This window comes from Lathamus discolor, chromosome 2, assembly GCF_037157495.1.
Source record: "Lathamus discolor isolate bLatDis1 chromosome 2, bLatDis1.hap1, whole genome shotgun sequence".
NCBI lineage: Eukaryota > Metazoa > Chordata > Aves > Psittaciformes > Psittacidae > Lathamus > Lathamus discolor.
The window spans coordinates 34,873,215-34,896,523 of NC_088885.1; the positions used below are offsets into that span (position 1 = coordinate 34,873,215).

At 40.1% G+C, this 23,309-nt stretch overlaps 1 protein-coding gene across 1 annotated transcript in view; it reads left to right on the forward strand.

Annotated features, from left to right (window-relative positions):
* Positions 1-23,309, forward strand: part of CALCR (calcitonin receptor) — a 140,175-nt gene that overhangs the window by 80,411 nt on the left and 36,455 nt on the right. Inside the window, exons 3-6 of the mRNA XM_065669235.1 lie at positions 351-504; positions 4,440-4,550; positions 14,189-14,301; positions 18,290-18,381. Of these exons, the coding sequence (XP_065525307.1) occupies positions 351-504; positions 4,440-4,550; positions 14,189-14,301; positions 18,290-18,381 (470 nt within the window). The remainder of the gene's footprint in view (positions 1-350; positions 505-4,439; positions 4,551-14,188; positions 14,302-18,289; positions 18,382-23,309) is intronic.

Sequence of the window (23,309 nt, forward strand, 5' to 3'; positions counted from 1 at the left end):
CTGGAGGAAAATCGGCACAAGGAGAAATAAATAGATTTAACTTTGGGAAGGTAGAAATTTTTTTTGCAGATCACTAAACTAAATGAAAAAAATTTGAAGACTTTATCAACTATTTAATGGTCCTCTCTTTTGCCAAGGAAAAGGGCTTGGTTAAAATCCTGTGTTTACAATGAGGTAAACGACTAAAAATTCAGCATTTACTTTGCAAACAATATAAAGCTCATCATAATGCTAAACATATGTGCAAATAAAAGGCCTTTGAAGAATACCTGATAGAGATTTGTGATTTTTATTTTATTTCATCCTCCTGGTTTATTTACTTGTACTAACAGTTTTTCCTTTCTGTACAGAGAATGGTTCCAAGTCTTTCTTCTACTGTAAATTATACTGATCCTACATTAGAGCCTGTTGTAACTGAAAATTCAGTCATACGACAGAAGATAATAGATTCGCAGTTCAAATGCTATGAGAGGATGAACAGAGCTCCTCCGTATAAGAAAAAAGGTAAAAAAAATCTAAAGGAATCTGTTTCTATATTGCCATGCTCCATTACATAGCTATAAAGACACATTTTCTTTGGTATACTAACCCATAGTCTTCCTCGGGGTGCAGTTTCCTTCCTGTAAACAGTAGTCAAATTCATACTTACTTAGCATCTTCTTAAGCGCGAAGAAAGAAAAAAGCCTGGAATGAGCCCAGGGAATGAACAGCTCTTCCTTCCTTCCCATGCAGACAGTACCTTTGTCATCTATGTTTCTGGCTCAGTGCTTTGCTGCTTGAATATCTTTTGGGTTTGCTTTGGGAATAGCATTCTCCAGAACCTTTCAAAAAGCTCACACAGAGATCAGACTGTGAATAGTGATCTCTTAAATAGAAATGTTGTTCTGTTTGCCTTTCTCATTGTTTCATTTTTCTGTTATTTGTTATTTGACTGATAGCTGTCATGCTCAATACCAATGCAGGTGTTCCAGGTATTCTCTATTCAGCAGTAATATTAGCAAGAAGAGGTTCATAAAGCACTGAGCAGACATTTTCACTGAATACGGGCCATATATTAAGATTAATAAAAAGGGAAATGACAAATAATAGTGGTGCTACAGAGGCACAGTATAAGTGAACCAGTATTTCCAGAACTGAGAGTTCTGGTTGCTTTTTCTCACAGAAAATCCGGAAGAAGTTACAAGCAAGCTATAAAAAAAAAAAAAAAAAAAAAAGAATCTATTGTGGGGATTTGTGCAAGTAAAGAACAGAGATGCTGATGGCATAGTGTAACAAAAAAAAAAAGTATTAGAAAATCATGATTAAAAAAACACAACCTAATAGAAGGGGTGGAGATAATATGGGATTTTTTATAATACAAATACAAAGACGTTTCTGCAGCTTTTTACCACAAAGATTTTACTGGGCTCTGTAAGACTCAAAGAAGAATTAGATGTTAAGATATTCAGGTCTTGGTGCAGAAATGTTTGGGAATGAATATGGAGATTCCACTTGCTTTAAATAGGTCTTTGTTCAGGCAAAAAATGGGGAAAGCCCACAAGTGTTTAAACAGGCTTACAGGATAGAAAGCGTCATGTTTCAGACATAAACAAGCCTTTAGTTGCTGGGCTTGAGTGGGAAAACACTGCCCAAATTACTCTTACTCTCCAGCTCTATAAATACATCATTTGGTATCCGTTGATAGGTCTGCTGGATTCACCTTTCTTTTGCACTTTGCTCATGTTATTAGATTCAAAGAGCTGAAGTGTTTTCCCAGCATGAGCTTGGAATTTATACATCTTATGACGAGAATTCCTGGTAGTGTTCTCAAGGGCTGCATTGTTGCAGGAAGACAGCAGTGGCACACCTGCAGCCATCCAACACAACACAGCAGTTTCTGCAGTCTTTCAAGTGGCAGCTAGATTTAAGCGATGCCACTGGGGACTGTTACGTTCATAGCAACATGCACTTAATTCATTTATAAACCAGAATGAAGATAATGGGTGACTACGGAATGATGCCAACAGTACTGAAGTTGCGGTTTCAACTGAATTACAGGATCTTCATTATCCCTCCATATGCACACTTCATAAAGGATTGGAAATGGACAAGGGTCTAAGTTTCTTGGCTGCAAATTTGAAAGACTGAATAGAATGAGATGGGAAATTCACCTCATGCAAAGGACAGCAGTAGGGGTGTCTCCTGGGAGGAAAAGCCCAACATATGAGCTGAAGGAGTATAGTGGGCATGCATTTTCAGCACAAACTGTAGTGGAGTCTAGCACTAAGGTTCCTAGGAAAGCCCAGTGTCTTGTACAGCTTCAGAGCTAGCTGAGATGTGTCTGATTTGTCATTGGTATCTTTGCAGTCCCTGATGTAACTTATTTGTACACTGGAGCAAAGGTAGTTTAAATCCTTCATAATCAATGAGGGCTCAAAGCTGATGGCAGTGATCTGCAGAGAACTACTTAGTATCTCACACTCAGGAGCTAGAGAGATGGTGCCCATTTCAAGGTAGAATTGATTACCTTAAATCCCAAACAAATAGCATAATGAATTGCTCAGGCACATGGAATCACCTGAACATCCCTCTAGGATAACGCAGCACTCCCACACTCCCTGTCCATCTAAAATGTAGTGGTTTTAGCTGGTGATTTATATAACAGTATGGTGTTCAACTCTTCTTTTTCTGTTTTATTACTTATACTGTTCTATTTCCTGCAGTGCTTCAAAAAGAAATACATGTTCGCGTGTGTGGATATCTATATGTGTATGTGTATATATATATTTATGGATGTATGTGTGTATATATATCCTGTTAATTACCTTGAAAGACAAATTCCACAACGTATAGATCAATATCAGTGGTTTTATTTTCTTTATCAGGCAAGGCAAAGGATTTAGTGCTAGAAATTCCTAGCAAACTCATTCTGCAGTGTCTTTCCGATACAAGCTCAAGTTGCAAACTTTCTCTGCTCTTCTTTTAGTTTGATATTGCAAAACGATTCCTGAAAGTCTTTCAGATACATCTCAAAGCTAGAGAAGAACATGAGAATGCCTGAAGGAAAGACAACAAAACTGCTGATATGATGATTGGTTAATTAAGTGAACAAGTAGCATTAGCACATCTATCTTGACAATGGAAAAATAGATGCACATAAAATTTTAGCTAATGAAGAAAAAGTGTTCATAAAAATATCTTTTTTTGCTGGATATCTAATCTGGGGGGAAAGAATTGAGAAAGTTTTATGCTTCAGTTTTTAATCCACAACTATTTTGACTTAAAAACGGTTATTGGTGCTAATTTGAAAAATTGAGATGTCTTTTTACAGCTTTTTTGCTTTAGTAAGAAAGCTTTATATGCGGATAATTTCAAAAGCACCAGAAGCAATTAGCTGCCCATATTTTATTAACTTTATGTGGTTGATAGAGGCCTTCCATGTGATTCTTTCAAAAACAGTCTACATGGTCATAGCAGCAATTCTGAACCAAAGCAAAAAAGGAACCAAAAGCAAAAAAGGAACCAAAAGCACAAAAGGCAAGATACATCTTCTCACTGTATAACCTTTTAATCTGATGGTCATGATGATAAATAGCTTTTCCCCAGCACAAACTGATTTTAAATGGAAAATAAGTAGGAAATATACGGTTGGTTTTTTATGTTTTGCTTTAATAAATCTAGTGAGTCAGAAAAATGTGTTACAGCAAGCAGTCTCACAGCACAATTTTTGTGGACCGTAGTATATAACATCTCTGTAACAGCAATCAAAAATAAGCTGTGTTCTGCCTCCCTAAGATGGCCATTGTTTCTGGGGCTAGGAACAGTCCTTGTAAGGGACAGAGCCTGGACAGTGCTGCCTTCCCAGAAGGGGCATGAATCACAGCATGCCTACCCAGACAACATCAGCAGACAGAGTTTGCCTGTTACAGGTTGGTCTTGTACCCGCTTCATCGGATTTGTAGTTATGTCACCGATCTCTAATGTTGAATAATGCAACACCTTTACAGGAACCTGTCCCTGCAAATACTGCTTTTAGCTGGGACATCCCCACAAGCACTTCCTACCTTTACATTTCAAAGACTTGATTTTCAGACCTGCTGAACAGCAGAAGGTGAAATGAAATGTGGGTGTAGGTGTCTGTAAGGTGCCACTTGTGTTATAGCTAAGGACAGAAGGTGGTTCAAAAAGAGAAGTTTATAGGATCAGACCCTACGTTCAAAGTTCAGTTCAACAGTCTTTAAAACTCTACTTTCCAGCAGAATGAACATCACCATCAGGTCAACAAAACCAAGTACCTTGTAGCACTCAAATACCACTCAAGGTGTAGCAATAACAACAGGCTTTATTGCAGAAAGAAAACTTGATTGTCTGCAGATAGCAATAGTCCTTGAAAGCTAGAAGAGAGCAGGTTCAGGAGTGACTGTGTTGAATTAACTACTGCATTCCTCTTAAATGTCCAGGACTGTTCTGCAACCGAACGTGGGATGGCTGGTTGTGCTGGGATGACACACCTGCTGGCAGAATCACTGCTCAGAATTGTCCAGATTATTTTCCAGACTTTGATCCAACTGGTACAGTATTTCTTTTTATTATCTTACTTTTCAAACAAAGTCTTCAGAACATTCATGCCATCAAATGGAAACATTTTCCCAGTGGCATTTTTAGAGCATTGTGAAATCTTAGAGAGTTTGGCTGAAATTAAAGTATATCAAGCTAATGGGTTGCCTAATTTATGTATTTTCGTTTGTAAAAGATTTCCATTTATTTATATTTGGGTAAATGTAACCCATAATCCATAGCCAGGATTATCAAACGTAGTTTATAAAAAAACTAGCTACTTAGTTATAATGCCAAAACATTTTTAGCATCCCATTCTAAGTTTTTCTAATGAAAATACTTATGTGCATGAAACATGTATCAGCATGGGTTTTGTCCAGTTTTTGTTGGAAAATACCATTTTATGGAAGATGAGCAGAAATAATGTTCTTTCTGTCTCCAAGTTTCAGTTGCTCATTGAATTCTTCATACAAATACTAGCAGCCCTGCAGGCTAGGAGAAGTAATTCAAGAACATTTAAAAGGACAAATGAAATGAAAAATCAAGGACAGAAATATTGCTAAATAGATATAAGGAAATATTAAACACAAGTATAAAACCACAAGGTTGTTGTTTGAAGAAAGAAGCAGTTGTGTGTTCCATCCTCAGGACATGTTGCTTCTAGGTGGTGCTTGATGCCACAGTGCACTAAATCCAGCATAGACACAGGGTGCCAATTGCAGTTAAAAACTGTGAAACTAAACATTTGGGGGGCCAGAGTATATAAAGCTAAGCATTTTATGTAAGGTTAAACCAAAATGTATGTGAATTAATTACCCAGTATCCTTAGTAAACTGTTGATTTTATTGAGCTTGTTGCCTATTTAGAAATAGAGAAGTTTCCAGCTTGGGTCAGACCCATTGAGCGTTTTTCTGAATCCCATTTGCAGTAGATGAATAGGAAAATTACAACAAAGTTTCTGCTTTCCCTGCTTCCATGGTTTTCATAGAAAAATAATTGTGGCACTAACAGTCCTAGTTTACGCACACTTCATGTGCTCTTCAGCTTATACCTGCAAAAGTGGGTGTTGGACAGCCCTGTGATTACAGAATTCTCCCAGCAACTCAAGATCCTCATCCCTCAGTGTGTGTTTACAGAGCCACTCTCCTGATTGCTCCCAAGTCACCTATTCCCAGCTTTTCCACTTGCCTACTTGTCTCCAGTGACTTGTTCTGAACTAACTGCTCCCCTACAACAGCAGTCTTCAAAGTAACACTTGAAGTCCTCTATGGAGAAGCACCTCACTCCGCTTATTAATGCTTATTAGTGCCAAGGCCTGTGGCTTGTACAACTGATTGCAAATCACTGCCTAATGTACAAATGTGTGCTGTAGGGTCTGGTGTACAGTGTTTGCATATTGCAGTTATTCTGACACAATTTAGAAGTATTCCTGTTCTAGGAATAATACCTGTGGTCTTCTGGCCTCAGTATTTTCCCCTGGCATATCTCTCTTCTCCTTGTCAGAAACTGTCAGCCTCTTTGCCTGCATTCTGGTCAGTCAACACTGTTTTCCTGCAGCTCAGCATCTCCTGGGTGAGCCAGAGCCACTTTCCTAGAGTAGCTGTTGAGTAACCCAGCATGTATTACAGCTACCATATCAAACCAACACGTAGCCAGCCTTTGCTTTACAGGTGGCTGATTGGCACACAGGGACTTAATAAAGTAGGAGGGATACAAGAAATCGTGAGGGCAATTAAAAGTCTTTCAGCTGCTAATGGAAGTGGCTGCCACTTATAGGTAGCCAAAAGATCAGGTTCAGCTCTTGTGAGAAGTCTGTCAGGTTTTGTGTCACAAGTCAGTATTTTCTCTGGTAATTTATTCCTGATAAACAAAATACAGCTAGATCTTCTGCTGAAAAACAGGAAATTCATCATAACAATGATTTCACATGATGAAAACTGCAGTGCCTGTCAGATTTGCTTCGCATTATGTCATAGAATCATAGAATCATAGAATAGTTAGGGTTGGAAAGGACCTCAAGATCATCTAGTTCCAACCCCCCTGCCATGGGCAGGGACACCTCACACTAAACCATCCCACACAAGGCTTCATCCAACCTGGCCTTGAACTCCGCCAGGGATGGAGCACTCACAATCTCCCTGGACAACCAATTCCAGTGTCTCACCACCCTAACAGGAAAGAGTTTCCTCCTTATATCCAATCTAAACTTCCCCTGTTTAAGTTTTAACCCATTACCCCTTGTCCTGTCACTACAGTCCCTGATGAAGAGTCCCTCCCCAGCATCCCTATAGGCCCCCTTCAGATACTGGAAGGCTGCTATGAGGTCTCCACGCAGCCTTCTCTTCTCCAGGCTGAACAGCCCCAACTTCCTCAGCCTGTCTTCATACGGGAGGTGCTCCAGTCCCCTGATCAGGTATATACCGACCCAGGTATAGGTCCTTGCACTTGTCATGGTTGAACTTCATAAGGTTGGCATCAGCCCATCTTACAAGCGTGTCAAGGTCCCACTGGATGGCATCCCTTCCCTCCAGCGTATCAACCGAGCCACACAGCTTAGTGTCATCAGCAAACTTGCTGAGGGCGCACTCAATCCCACTCTCCATGTCAGCGACGAAGATGTTAAACAAGACCAGTCCCAACACCGATTCCTGAGGGACACCACTCGTTACTGGTCTCCAGCCGGACATCAATCCATTGACCACAACTCTTTGTGTGTGGCCATCCATCCAGTTCTTTTTCCACGGAGTGGTTCATCCATCATATTGATATCTCTCCAATTTAGAGAGAAGGATGTCGTGTGGAACAGTGTCAAACGCTTTGCACAAGTCCAGGTAGATGACATCAACTGCTTTACCCTTCTCCATCAATTCTGTAGCCCCATCATAGAAGGCCCCATCATAGAAGGCCACCTTCAGGCAGGATTTCCCCTTAGTGAAGCCATGCTGGCTGTCACCAAGCACCTTGTTGTTTTTCATGTGCCATCTAGGAGAATGTGCTCCAAGATTTTACCAGGCACAGAGGTGAGACTGACTGGTCTGTAATTCCCCAGGTCTTCCATTTTCCCCTTCTTGAAAATGGGGGTTATATTTCCCTTTTTCCAGTCATCGGGAACTTCACCTGACTGCCATGATTTTTCAAATACGATGGCCAGTGGCTTAGCAACTTCATTCGCCAGCTCCTTCAGGACCCGCGGATGGATTCCATCAGGTCCCACGGACTTGTGCGCATTCAGATTTTTAAGATGGTCTCGAACCAGATCCTCTCCCACAGTGGGCCCAAGGTCTTCATTCTCACAGTCCCTGCATCTACCTTCTAAGAACTGGCTGGAGCAGTCAGAGCCTTTGCCAGTGAACCACCTTGCATATATTTTAGGCATGCAAGTAACTCTGTAGACTTCTGAAACAAGTGTTTCATGCTGTGCTGCGCTGGGCTGCACAGAGATCTGCTGAACCAATGTGTTCATTGTTCTGAACACATTGTCTGAGGCCAGGTATAGTTTTGAGTCCTGGAATAAAATGATGTTCAGCTTTCTTTTGTGCTTTCGTATTTACACAATTCCTAACTGGAAAAGTGAAACATTATCCAGTAGCATAGGATTGGATTCTCCTCCTATCTTCACCTGTGCTAGAAAGTTATGTTGGAAAGTTATGAAGGTGAAATCGTATTCTGGAGAAAAGGACCCAGAAGCAAAATGATAGAGAACACAATCAGTGCTTTGTTCATGTTGTCTGACAACTTCAAAACTAACTACCAGCTGTAGTCCCACTTATTTCACTGAAATTAGGAACAGTTCTTACTAGGTAGGCATCCGTGTTCTGAAAGAAGGAAGGAGCACTCTGATAATCCAGTCTATTTAGTTAGCTAGGGCTTCCCACACTTCCTTCTTCACCTGAAGAAGCTCTGTCCTGTGAAAGGAAATCAGTACCTGAAAGCTAACAGACAAACACAAACACCTCTCTACAAGCTGTGACAGCTTTTTCCTTTTCAGTAAACAACTGCTTCCTCTGGTAGCAATCTCTCACAATGGCCATCACATACAATGCGATAATGCATATAATCAAATTGATTTGTCTGGAAAACATACCGAGACCTACTGCTTTACCTCCAGTGACAGCAGGAAATTCATTGTCTCATCCAGTCCTGGCTGTGAAGCTCTGAGCAGGGCTGGTTTACACTCCCCTATTCAGGCAACTTGTACCGTTTCTCTTGAATTGTATTTTATATTCATATTTTATCCAGTTTAATCTTTGGTGAAATCACTTTGAAAATGTTTCCAGGTCATGCTGAAGTTGCTGGGAATTGAATTTGGTAGGGACTTAATATGTAATTCATGCTAGCAATATTCTTGCAAATGAAAAAAAATATATTGTGGATGCAATGGCCTTTTAGGAAGGCAGATTTACTGGGGGCAGCAGGAGGAGCAGAGCATTGACCTCTGCCATCCGTAGGCTGCCGGGTTTGTGGCAGGGGAGTGTTGTATTACCCACCTCATCCTGCCTGCACAGTGTGTTTGTTCAGGATTTATTAGGTGCAGTCACATAGCAATGGAGCTGAATGTGTAAATTGCCCTGCGGCAGCCATACCTTTTCATTTCACTTTTGCTCCCTTTCCCCTTAGTCAAGGAGCAGTGAGTGGTTAAGAACGGTAGCCAGCCCAGCAGGGAGCAACCCCAGCCCAACTTTATGATCCATTTAGCAAAAGTCAGTCCTCCACTTTGTTAGGTTTCTGTCTTTGGTCCCACTTTGTAAGCCAGTTATTCATAACTCTCCATGTGGCTCCAAGATCCAGGTTTCTAGAAGTGCAGTTTGGAAACAGATCCATATGTACTCATAAACAATTAACTCAGATGATGATGAATGTGTTGTTACCTCTCATAACCAAGGAACGTGGAAATGCAGCCCTGCACTTGCTTGAGTGTGGATCTCAGCAGCGGAAGGGACAGAAGCACTGCGGTATTTGTGTTCTCTGCAGCTCTCTCCTGTGCCATACTGCAGTCTCTGAATTGGTTTCTCTTTCTACAAAATATCTTTAGAGAACTAAGGGTAAATGCTCCATGCAGGAGAAGTGGGGACAGATGCAGTAGCCCTTGCATACCCTTTTGGCTTTACCAGCTGTGATGCCTGTGACCACAAGGGACTGTATCTGAGGGACACACGCGCACCCTTCTCACGACTGGCCAAATACACAAAGCATTCAGCTGAGTTAGGTTGTCAAGCTGACAAGAGCAGCCACTGCAGATGAGAAATCATGGCCTTCCACAAACCAGAGTGAGAGACTTTGGGTCACAGCAACAGTTGCAGCCCCTTCTACCCACCTGGCTCCTCGCAAGCAGGGAGACCACTTCCTCAAGCACCTTCCCAGCTGTGGTGTTCCTTCCTGCATATCCAGTCAGTCCATCATGTGCTCCTTCCCACTCGGCACTGTGTGTCCTGGGCTCACCAGCAGCCGTTTTTCTCCTTCTTAGTAGCTGGTGCAGCTCTGTGTTTTGACTTCCAGCCTGGGAACAGAGCTGATAACACCGATTGTTTTTAAATGTTGCCAAGTCATGTTTATTCTGGCTAAGGACTTTGTGAGTCTCATGCTCTGCTGGGGACAAGGGGAGGCCGGGAGGAAGCAAAGACAGGACACCTGACGCAAGCTAGCCAAAGAGGTATTCCATACCACAGCATGTCGTGCCCAGGGAGGTAACTGGTAGTTACCCAGAAGGGCACAGGCTCTCTTCAGGGGGTCGAACTCGTTCAGCGGTGGTATTGTATTCTCTTCTCTTGTTATTTTCTCTTACCATTATTATCATTGGTTGTAGCAGTAGTGATTTGTGTTATACCTTAGTTACTGGGCTGTTCTTATCTCAACCCATGGGAGTTACATTCTCTCAATTCTCCTCCCCATCCCTCTGGGAGTGGAGAGAGTAGAGGGAGGGAGGAAAGAAAGAGGGAGAAAAAAAAAGGGGGGAGTGAGTGAACGAGCTGTGTGGGTCGGTTTAAACCACGACACTGTGCCTCGGCAGGGCGACATGCCTGGGCTCACAGCAGGCTGCAGGCGAGAAACTGCATCCTTGGTGTGCGGGAGCCCCAGACACCTGCTGGAGCACCCTGAGCAACACAGGGAGGAATGGGCTTGGGAAAGCCCTTCTCTTGCTGCCACAGAATGCAGATTTCCTGACTCTGGCTAAAAAAAAGCCAGTTCTGGATTCCTGCTGGTCCTGTTTTCCTGTCCAGAAGTGACATCATTTAGACAGTGATAAATAAACCAGGTCTGAACTCTTTGTCCAGCTTCTTCTTTTCTCCCTACCCTTCTGTGTATTTCTGTCCTGCTTCTTACCAAGCTTGACAGCTGAACTTTAAAAATCAGTTCTTATCCCCTCAGTGCACAGTACGACTATTATACAGATTCCATTCCTGCTGACTGAGGCACTCTGACAATACTGATAATGCTTCACTTAGTAGGACACCGGAAGTTTCCTAGGGTTTCCATATATAACATGTTTTTTTCTTTTTTGAGAAGTTTTCTTCTAGAATATTTTACTGAGGACATAAGTATATCAGATGTGCTATATCAGCTATTCCCTCATCTGCAAAACTAACTACTACACAGGTCTATCCAAACAATGGCAAAGAACCCAGTGTCTGGTATGTGCTGAGCATTCACTGCAACAGAGGAAAACCTACTTCAACTTCCAGTTTATAACTTGACAATAAATAAAAACATTGGTGTTGACTCTTTTAACTTGTGCTAGCTATAGCATTGGTGTAATTGTAAAAGCGCTGCTTGATAGAGTTATCATGTTTGTTTGGGTTAAGGTATTTGTTAAATATAAATGGCTGAGGTGCTTTTACGAAAACATGATTCATAAAAGCACTATTGGTAGCACAGACAATACCACATGCAAAACTATTACTACTAGTTAATCTTCTTAGGCACTTGCACTACTCCCATGAAAATACCCCTGTGGATGAGATTTCTCCTTTTTTTTCCCAGACAGTTCTTGCAGTGTCTGTCTTTCTAAGCTAACCACAGAGAGCCTGCACAACTGGCTATGAATTGCATAACTCAGGGTTTCTAAAATCAGGTGAGACAAATCGCAGGCAATGCCACTGTTCCTCCACTTTGAATAATGTTATGTCCTAGTGGTGGGCTATCCAAGCTGATAGGGTGAGGCAGAACCTAAAAAATTAGAGTTTACATTGTATTTTAATAATCTTAAAGCCCGCTTTTCCATTTTGTGTTACTCATCCTTCCACACTGTGTGTTTCTTTAGAGTTTACTAGGTTCTTCTGGTTAACATTAAAACCAACTCATGGCCAGGTTCATAATCCCACACCTTGTACTAGGCCACTGTAGAATAACTTTCGTAGAACAGTGGTTGGGTTACAGACTCACAGCTATATTTCTGCATAAAAATGAAGATTTACAAGAGATGTTGGACCAGTTTGAGTCAGATGGATTGACAGTAGGGAAGCTTGTCTCTCAGTCCCATATTCTAACATTACAGCAAGAAATCCATGGGCCATGGCTGCTTCCAAACTAGGAGCAGTTGTGTTTGTCTGGCTTCAAGGTAAAGTATGAGGCCACATGTTTTTTTCCTAACTTACTGAGGCCACATTAAGCTTCAGCAGAATGCCTGCATAGGTACTGAAGTACAGAGATGATGGTATTACCATTATACTCTATGTCATATTAACAAAAGCTGTGTACTTTGCAGAGTGCAAGGGATAGTAGGTACAATGTTTGTACGCTGTGTTCCATGGTAGCATAACCATTAATCTTTTATCTATGACTGAAGACTTTTTCCAGCTTTAGATAATATCTGGCAACGAGTACATTGGGAACATTTCTACACAGGCAGCCTGAGATTATCTCCAAGGTGCAGCGATGGAAGGCTGAGATAACGCGTACTGTTCTCTTGGTGTTGTTGATGCATGTATTGATTTTCAACAAGTCCCCCAAAATAGTGATTTGAAACTCAAAGTAATTTCAAAAGTATGCTGTGTTCTGGAGGATTGTCTTCTTTTTTCTTTTCTCTTTTTGAAATGGCACTATTTCTAGTCAGAGGAAGATAGCTCAGTCTATGATCAATATTATCAATTGCTTGCCAGTATGATCAATTGCTTTCTTTAGGGTGTATAGAGGGAATATGAGTCTTCCAAATTGATGGAATCATTGATCATCACAGCTGATTAAGAAAAATAAATGCAAATATTGACCACAGAAAATGAAAATGTGTATGTTGAAATGTTAATTGGCTCTGTAAAAGTGTGTTGACTGGAAATACTTGTAATCTGTATATAAACCCAATACATTTATAAAGCTACAAAGGGGAGTCAAAATAGACTTTTGAGATTTTTTAAAGTCAAATTTCAAGAACTGCTTTTCATAAATAAGTGACTGTGTCATTGTTTAAGAAAGTATAAAATAAGTTTATTATTTTATCCTGCCTTTGTTATTCAGGCAAACTTTCCAGTGACTCCCATGTGGCTAATGCTTAAAGGGAAAGCCAAGGATCTAGTCCAAAACTTGATAGGTGTTTAGGAGTAACTGTCTGTGCCTCAGCATCCAGGGTTTCCCAGGCAGAAATGTGAGCATGGCCGGGAGGACACAGGCACAGCACACATCTGTGGCTCCAGGCATCCTTCAGAGCTGTACAATGCTGAAACCCCGACCACTGCCACAGTAAAAGAAGGCAAGCCAGAGAGCACAAGCCTGAATATCTATCCATGTAACAGGGCTTTTGGAAAGGATGCCAGAACCACCTGCAGTGCAAGAACAAGTACCAGAGACGCATATAGAGGCCAAACACGCATCAGATTTAACAGAGAACTCTGCAGCCATTTTAAATTAAACTGGACACTTAGAACCTGTGCCAAAATGTTTGTGGTGCTGCTTCTCTCTGTGCCTATATGCTTTGTAGCCTTAGAGGAAAGTGAGCTCTGCTCCTACTCATCCTAGCAGGACTTGACAGGCACTGGGGCTGTCAGCATCTCCAGCATCCAGGCTCCACTTTATACACTGCTTGCTGCCCTTTCTCTACACAGGATTTTTAACTAATTATTTCCTTTGATACCTGAAACACTGCACATTGCCTTCAAGTTTGACATCAGGGCCTGAGGTTGCTTTCTCTTCCATAAACAGCTTTAAATGGATAGTTATCACAGAAATAATTGCATCTGAATAATCCTTTAGAATTTCAGTTTTGTTTTCTGTAACAAGTGTCTTCCAAGCTGTTGATGTCTTCTGTGCAAGGCTAGAAACATTTACGTAAGTTAAAATTATTTGTTATAAGCAAAGAATATGACACTCCCTTTGAAAAGAAATATTTATGAAAGTACCATTAATCCAGAAAATCCTACAAACCTCTTTGAATGAATAATTATCACATAAATAATTGCACCTGAACAAAAGCTAGTTGTGTATACTCTTCTGCATTCATGCAAGGCAAAAGGAGACAGATAGATAACAAGTATACCACCAGATAAATATGAGGAGAAAGAACCAAATAACAAAATGTATAATTGCACAAGTTGAAAATTCTTTGGATTTTGTTGTGCAGACATTTTCTTTCCAAACACAGAAATTCTTTTTTTTTTTTTTTTAATGGATTTTTAAATGCATCATATGCAATGCTAAATAAACTGTTATTGCAATTTATCATTAGAAAGAGCTTCAAAATATTGTGATGAAACTGGAAACTGGTTCCGCCATCCTGAGAGCAATCGAACATGGTCCAACTATACCCTGTGCAACTCTTTCACTTCTGAAAAATTAAAGGTATGCTATTAAAATGACAGTGATTTTTTGGGAATGGCTTTGGGCTTTGCTAGCAGAAAGACATATAAGAGAGATCAGAGTAGTCCTCATCTTTCAGCTTTATTTGCTGCACAAGAATTTAATAGCATTTTCCGTGGTTTTAGCTTATTAAAATTATTTGATGAGTGCTCGAACCTAAATATAGGTTTGCTGTGGGGTGGATAATTCAGTAGCAATTCATTTGACAAGTTTTTCAATGTTTTTCAAATGCATTTTTTAATTCCTATGATGTTCCCTGATTGTACAACAGTTATAAATAATCCTTTAAAATTTCAATTTCACTTTGTCTAACAAGTATCTTCCAAGTGTTTATGCCTTCTTTGCAGGGCTAGAAATATTAATGTAAATTAAAATTATTTTTCTTAAGCAAAGAATATCACCCTGTATTTACTCCTTTTGAAAAGAAATATTAATGATGGTACCATTAATCCAGGAAATCTTACAAGCCTGAACACATTTAACTTTAACAGTTCAACTGAAGTCATTGAGACTTTTTACAATAATAAATTAAGCATTTGCATCAATATTTCCAAAATCAAGTTGCTAAGCTGAAAGAGAACTAAATATAAAAGCACGAAAAGAAACAAGGAGAGAGAAATCTGAGAAAAGCTTTGAAAAAAATTAAATTGGGATGATCATGAAAATAAACATATTTCTCAAACGTGAGTGGAGCTCCAGGAAAATCTGATTACAGATTTGTGACAGAATAATTTGTGACTGGAATTGTGGAAGGAAAAGAGTCAAAAAGTTATTCGATTTGGGGTTTGTGTTGGAGGATCTTGTTTTATGCAGCCAAAAACTAGTATGTGGTTATACTTAGTAATGATCCAGCACAAAGGGCATTGGAAAAGGCTACTGCACTAGGTGGGAGGTGAATTCTAAAAGTTTTTGCAGCATGAGGAGCTATCATGGTAAAATGGGGCTCACCTATATGACAAAGAAAGAATAATAGTAACAGTCTGAGCTCACAGAGCCATTAAATGGAAGTGCCATAAAAATTTTTCCAGATGTTGGCCCATGTAGAGAGACAAAAAATGTAGTTCTGTTACCTATTATCCATGCCTTCCAGAAGAACAATTTTGAACATCATTCAAGCAAAGTGCAGATAGAACACAAAGGAAAATTTTTCTTATGTCGAGATTCTTCTGAAACAAAAAGCAATGGAAAATGCAGAAAGACTCTGTCTTTAGAGAAATGCCAAGTTAAATTATGATCTTTAGTCCCAGTCTTCAAAACCAGGAGTGTGCTTCATTTGTATACTATTTCCATGTACATATGGATAATATAATTAAGTAGGAGGTATTCCTATTATAGAGTTCTCTTTCCTCATGTGATTAATTTTAGGGGGACAAAAAAAGAACCATTAAGTGTCTCTTTTAGACTTTTTTTAAACCCAGGATGACAAAATCTGTATGAACCAAAAACTTGGTGAGTCAGTGTGTTATAAGTCCTGTATGTCAGAAGGGACATGACAGATTGACAATTCAAAGGGTGCATGCAGTGACAGACCATATGCTTTGTTAGCTGACAGTTCAGTCCATTCTAACCTGTCTTCATTGCTATATTTGAAAGTTTTTTAAGCAGCTGGCATAGTAGGTTTACATGGAGTAATCAAAAATGCCACTGCTGACTCCCAGATACACAATTGTATGCTGAAAGTATGTAGATTGATTAACTAGGAGTCCTCCAGGGTTCACATAGATTTGCATCCAGGTATCTGAAAGCCTTTCCTACTTCTCGCTGTTTCAGGCTTAGGGTTGTGTACAGGTTACGTGCCAAAACAATGTACTTTTGAAAAATTCATCTGTAAATTGAATTCCATTATATCAGTCTAATATCATATAACCCCACAGCAACCACTTAGTATGAAGTGGAAGAAATGTCACATGCATGCAGGTAAAAACCTCTCCCACTAGTCTGTATTCAGAAAGTTGTCTTCACTCTGGTCTGCCTGCTCTGGGGTTGCAGGTGCACTCAGAACAAGTTGTCAAGCATTGGCCCTCACTAGTGATGTAGCAGTTAGTCTTTTTGAAGGAGATGTAGGGTATTTGCAGTTAATATGCAGAGATTTCCATACCTTGGTAAATTATATTTACACTCAGATTATGTCTGTTCTATGCAGTCAGGATAGTGTAAATGTGACTTTGTTTAAATCTGAATTGGCCCCCCACCACCTATGTTAATGAAAGCAGGAGCTGATTTCAAACTTGTAAAATGACTGAAGAGCAAACTAGATAAGTAGATGTGCACCTTTGCTCTGAGGAATGGCTTTGTTTTCTGAATAAATAAATAAAAATACGTATTTTCACATGAAAGTTTTAAATTACTTGGAAACACCAAAAAATATGACTGGCAAAAGTTAGGGCTACAAAGGCAATTCATATAATTATGAAAAAAAAGAAAATAACTCATGCATATTAAAAGAAAAAATAAGTAAAGCTGAAAAGAAAATAAACACAACAGAGGAACTGAGACCTCCTATCTGAGTCTTTTTTTTTCAAGACAGGCTTATACCACATTAGTACTTTCAGAAAAGAAGACAGTGGTGAAAGGCTGGCATGCCATTTAGCCTCCTGCAGCCTTCTGACAATTGGGTGATGCTTAAGCGCTTGGCTTACACCACAACATGACATTTAAATACTACAGCATTCTGAAGCCCAGGTGCTGTCCTACAATTTTGTTTCATTATTGGCATAAAAAATATGGATAGATCTATCTTAGATTTCACTGATACTAGTCAAAGTGAAAGCCTGACTACCTGTTCATGCATCCTGGCTTCACAGCATTGTAGGACCATCTAGCTGCCTAATAGCAAGGTTCACAGCAGCGTGAACCAGAATTTGTCTCAGGCTGTGCTGTTCCGCTGTGATAGGAGTTGAGGATAACCTTTATCTCATCTGCTGCTTTCATGACTCTGTGGGCCTTAATTGTAAACCCCTCTTGACTTCTCCTCTCCAAATGGGAGAATCCTGGCCTTTGGACGTGCTTATTGTAACACAGCTGCTCTACCTTAGTTATTTTAGTTACCTTCTTTGCACCTTTCCTAGCTCGGCCATGTCCATGAGGTGGGGAGACTAGAAACGCATATGCATTTAAGATGTGCAATGTAAATTTTAAACAGAGGCACAATGATGTTCTACCCTCAGTGCCTTTCCTAATCGCATCCCCCATTTTGTCGACTTTTTGGCAGTCATTACGTGGTAAGCCAGTGACTCAGAGAACTGGCAGGATGCCTCCAAGCTCTTCTTTCCTGAGTTCAGTGTTGCATAAGCAGGGTTTAGATGGTTTGTCCCTAGCTTTATCACCCTACTTTTTTCTGTGTTAAAGCTCATGTGGCATCTTCTTTTCCCCTCAGTTATCTAAGGTCCTTCTGGAGTCCCTCACTATTATCTGGAAGACCTTAGTATCACATGGAAATTTTAGAGATTTCCTACATCAGGTGGCTGATGAATATGTTGAACAAAAAGCCAGCCCCGCCAGGAGTCCTGAGGGCACCTAACCACTGACTCATCTCCAAAAGTGACCATTAAGTTTTTGCTCTCTGTTGCTTAACCTGTTCTAAAACCATAAAATCCTGCAGCAATCTGTTTTCTTCAATACTTTTTTTTTGTGTGGAAGCTTGTCACAGGCTTTTTGAAAATCTGAATGTGTTATGTCTGCTGTGCTTTCCTAGAGCTTGGAAAGTTAGTGATGCATAGTGTGAGCAGGGATCTTGCCAGTTACTTCAGTGCAGCAGAAATGGATCAACTCATGTAAGAAACACTTATCTCATCTTTTGACCATGAGTTGTGCTGTTTAGTAGGTTGCTGATGTTAAAAGTATATTGAAAAAGAACCTTTGAAAGAAAAGAAATAAAAAATGTGAGGTTGATTTTATAGGTTCTTCTTTAATAAGGAAAAAACCTGACTGCCTGCAAATTTTTCATGTTTGCCTTTTTGTTAAATTGCAGATGGCGTTCATACTTTATTATATGGCGATCGTCGGCCATGCTTTGTCTATAACATCGCTGTTGATTTCCTTGGCAATTTTCTTCTATTTCAAGTAAGTGTTTCTTACAGACAGTCTCTCTTCTTTCCCTGAAGGATCTCAAGTGGTAACGAAAGAAAAGCTTGGAAGGGGACGTGGCTGTTATGAGTACCTTTTTCTATAACCCTGGTGAAAAAGTCTCAGCAGAGGGTCCTGTCACCAATGGGACATCTTCCAGTGGAGTGTAGCCAAGATCATGCTGTTATATTTGTCAACACTGGTGTAAAAGTGTGGCCCATAGGGAAATGGTGTAACTGGGGGTGCGTTAAGGCCTTTCATTTACCAGTTGCCTGTTGTTCCTTGAAGGGCACGTCCACCTCCTGGCAGGTGCAGTGACTGCACGGAACAGTGGCTTGGAGCTCCCAGCTCCTGAAGAACAGGAATACCTTTATCTCATGCTGAAGACTGAGCTATTTACTTGAGTAGGTGCTTACCAGACCCAGCACTAAGAGTGAATCTGACACTAATATGTAGTCTGTCATCATCATTAAAAGGAAAAATAGTAATGTGCTCTACTTTAAAGACTAAACTCATACTCACTGAAAGCATTGCAGCTACCATATGGCAGCTTAACTAGAGCATTTAAATCTTTTTTCATTGTGAACCTGTCTTTATGCTATGTATTATAATGTGTCTGCAGTGAAGTAGCAGAGGGAGCTCAGATTTGCCATCAAACGTAGTCACAACTTCAGTCACAATCAGCATTGAAGGTCTGTCTGGGAACAGCCTTCGATTTTTGGCTCAGGGAAATGGTTAAATGCTAGAAGACATCAAAGGCACTGGGGAAAATATTCAAGAATAAACAATAGACAAGATCCTGTGCTGTTGTGCCTCCAGAGCTATGATCACTTGCATGAGTTATGTTTTTCTAGCTCTTATGCAATCTTTTTAAGATATTTAAGTTTTCTAACATTACTATAAACCACAAATTTACTGGACTGATATCACACTCAGAAATCAGGGTTGTAATGTCCGTGCACAGTTTGATGAAACAGAATGATGCATCCACTATAATGACCCAAATGGGATGTTGTCTTACTGGTTTCAGCAAATGTGCATCAGTTACTTGCAATCAGATAGCCAAATCATCAGTTCATGATCAGAGACAGGGAAATGTGCACCATCAGTAGAGTATATCTGGAGATAACTGCAAGGCAATCTAAAAGGCCAGCTAACTTTACCTGGATAAAGGTTTCCAAGGATATAAAGGAGTATTCCCCACACTGCACACTGGGAAACAAGAGTAATATAAGAAACAATTACAACTGCTTCTGAATAAGTAATACACACAGTTGTATCCAGACAGACTTTTATTGCCAAAAAACATATCTCAGTCAAGTATGCACAAACCCCCTAAACGCTTCAGAGAACTCAGTGTTCTTTGACTCATCAAGAATGCAAGGAAAAGGAAAAAAAAAAAAAACAACGAATCCCCCCCCAAAAAAAAAAAAAAAAAAAAAACTGCAATCTTTTTTTTTTTCATGATCTTCTTTACAGAGTGTAAGAAAGAATAGTTGCACAATAATGCCAGCCTATAGTAACTTAAATCCTTACTGGTGTCATTGTAAGAATATACTGTTTCAAGATTGTAATTTAGCCTGCAAGAAATTATTTCAAGCTAAAATTATGCCAGAACACAAATAGGCCTGTGTGACAAACTGGGTTGCGAGGTGTCAAGTTCATTATCTGAGTTTCTGAGATGTCATTTTTTCAACCACAAATACACATTTGAAGTTCTATAGAATCCATCAGCACATAACAAACATGAAATTCCAGCTTACACGTGCATAGTAATTACATAGATTTGGGGATGAAAAGAATCCCTTCCTGAAGCCCCATCTCTACTGTGCAAGGGATGGTTGCTATGCTCTAAAAATCTTCAGTGAAAGGTGCTCCACAAAATTCCAGATATTTGATGCCAGTGCTTAAATCAGTTCTAGCCTCAGAGTCTCTGTATTATTTAATCTAAATCTTACATGAGGCATCTTAGCCTGTTTGTGGCCCCAGTTTTGATCTATATGTACTATATATCCATGGATATGTCCAGGTTGTATGCCTTCTAATAGTAATTTTCTCAGTAACATTATGTGAAGCTTCTTCCTAGTTACTTCATCTGCTGTTGATCCCTGGAAAGGTACACCATGGATGAGGGTGTCCATATAGGCTGGAAAAGGGTATGCTTAGTAAATGGAGAGGCCAGAAGAAGCTGGCATAAATCTTAAAGCTATACAATTTGATGTCTATGCCTCAACTGCCAGACAGGAAGGGTAGTAAAAGAGCAAGCCCCCAGCATCACCACCACTAAGAGCAAGTCTAGGAAACATAGGAAAATGAAACAGTTGAATTTTGCACAAACTAAAAGAGTCTGTAGGATTACAAATTCAAAATAGGTGGATCCAAAATATAAGTTGTGAATTCTGCTAATTTCCAGAGGCAGTTTGATGAGTGACTGTGATAACATGCAGTAATCAGATACAGAGATATCTAAAAACTCTACCCAATGAACTGATGAATTACTTTCCCATCTAATTATAAAAAGCACAAAACCATAGCCAAAGTAATGCTTTAAGAAAGCTGAGAAGAGCACAGTTTAATTTGATTTCAAGTCCTATACCTAGGTTTCAGAGTTCTTTGGGACAGTAAAGACAGGATCTAGTTAAATTAGCTACCCAAAGTGGACCAGGAAGGTGATTCTTTGCCATGAGCGAGGCAGGTTCAGGCTGTCTGACTCACTGTTAGCTCTGAGTCACAGACGACACACAACCCTGACCAGTCCCAGGCCACACTGAAAGACTCATCTTTGCAGCAGCTTTCCAGACAGTAACACACCTCCTCCTCCTGTCTTTCCTCCTCCACTTCTCCTCCCGCTTCCATGACTAATCCATGACACAAAGGTTATAGGAAGAAGTAAAGAATTAAAGCAAAGTGCTGCAAAATGGGAGGACAAAAATTAAACCAAACTATGATCATAAGAAAGTGAGAATAAAGTTGTAGGGGAGCAGGATTCATGTTGCCTTCACTGGGTTTCTGTCATCTGGCTATGACAGCAATAGATTATTTGACCTTCAATAGAAGGCAAGTTGTCAATCAGACAGGCAATCAGATAGCAAGAGATGGTTTTGGGACTCTGTAATAGCCTCTGACTGTGGAGACAGCAACAAACAGCTTGCAGAGGTTGCTGTTTCCCACATGTAAGTCTTTCCTGGCAGAGATTTATTTTCCTTTCAGTTTTTGGTATCAAGATTTGTAATGATCTGGCACCACAGATGTTGCAGTACTTTCAGAAGGGAATTCTGAATCAGTAGTGATGAGTATCACTAAGCAATGCTAACTCATAACAGGAGACAGAGTATTCATTAAATAAAGTGTTACATTCACCATCAGATTATTGCAGTATTTTTATAATTGCAGACAGAGACCCCACTATCTTATATGATAAAACACAAAAGGAAAAAGGGACTCCTAGCTCAAAATCACTTCTAATTGAATTATTAAAACAAATATATTTGTTTAAAGACAGGTGGGAAGTACAGTAAGTCTAGATTTGCAAGAATAATATATGGCTGTGTTCTGAATGCACCTGCAATCTAATTGTTGCCAAGGCTTTAAAAGCTGAAGAAGGATAATGTGTGGAAAGATAATTTGTAGAAGTTCATTGGGAGTTTTCCCCAGGGATAAGGGAGAGAAAGGTAGAAAACATGAAAATAGTTTGAAAACCAAACAAGTGTGTAGGAGATAGAAAATAACTGTCAGGGAGTAAGAATGGGTATTCGCAGTAGTTGGTATTCATGAGTGAGAACAAATGACATTCACAGTGCAGATCTATGAAGAAAATAATGCTAAAATCTCCTTAGAAGTCAAAACATCCCAGATGGAATAGGGAACTGGAGATAGGAACTCAAAAGTAAGGTGACTTTGTGAGTAGATAGGAGAACCCATCTCTGTCAAAGGAAATGTAGGAGACATAGAATAAATGTGAAACACAAGGGAACCACAAGAAACACAGGAGGCTCTGAAACTCTGAGACACAATTGATAGAAGCCCTAGGCAAGGATAACTGGCTTAGTGATGCCTTCTTGCATTATGATTAATGACGCAGAGTAGGAACATACAGAAAGATGGGGGGAAGGTGAAAATGAGCCTGTAAAAATACCATGAAGGAATTATTAGGATATCAGGAAGAGGGACAGGAAGAGGGCTACGATAGGTCAGAGAAGGAGAAGATTTCATATTTTCAAAACCAGAAGAGAGGATTAATCAAATAACGGTTTGCTAAAATGTTCCCTCGGTGCAGACTGAATCAGGCAGGTCCTGATGCCACTGTGATGGCAAACACTGAAGATCAAATTAAAAGGTATGGAAATACATGCTTAATGATCCAGATGGGTCCTTAGCATGAAAGCTGGAGTCAAGAAAGAAAGGTGGGGAATCCTGAGAGGAAAAGGAGGAGAGCAATGCAGGAGTAAAAGTAAGGGAGAAAGGCAGGCAGGGAAAGGAGCTTGGACAGCAGACAAAGGCAACATGCAGTGAAGGACAGTCAAATTCAATAGAGGAGTAAGACTGTCAAAAGTCAAGTGGAGCAGTGAGGAAGGACAGGAATGGGAGTGGAAGCACATGTACCTGGCAGAGATTATCACAAAATACAGTCTGTCTGTACCAGTAGCCCTGTAGAGAGGAAGCTGGAGAGACAAGGGTCTACATTTCTGCGGCCAGGAGCTGAAAAGACTGCTCTAATTAAAAGGGAAATTTTAATTTGCTGGGAACAGTCTTGGTATCACACCAGTCTTGTTTCCATATCTGGTGCCTGTAACTGATGCTAAAGGAGCAATACAAAATCAGTACAGGGATGATCTCATTCCTAACCCACTAGCATCTCATGGACGTCCTGAACCAAATAAGGTGTATTGGTAAATAAGGAGGTGAGTAAAAGTGATGAGCATTAC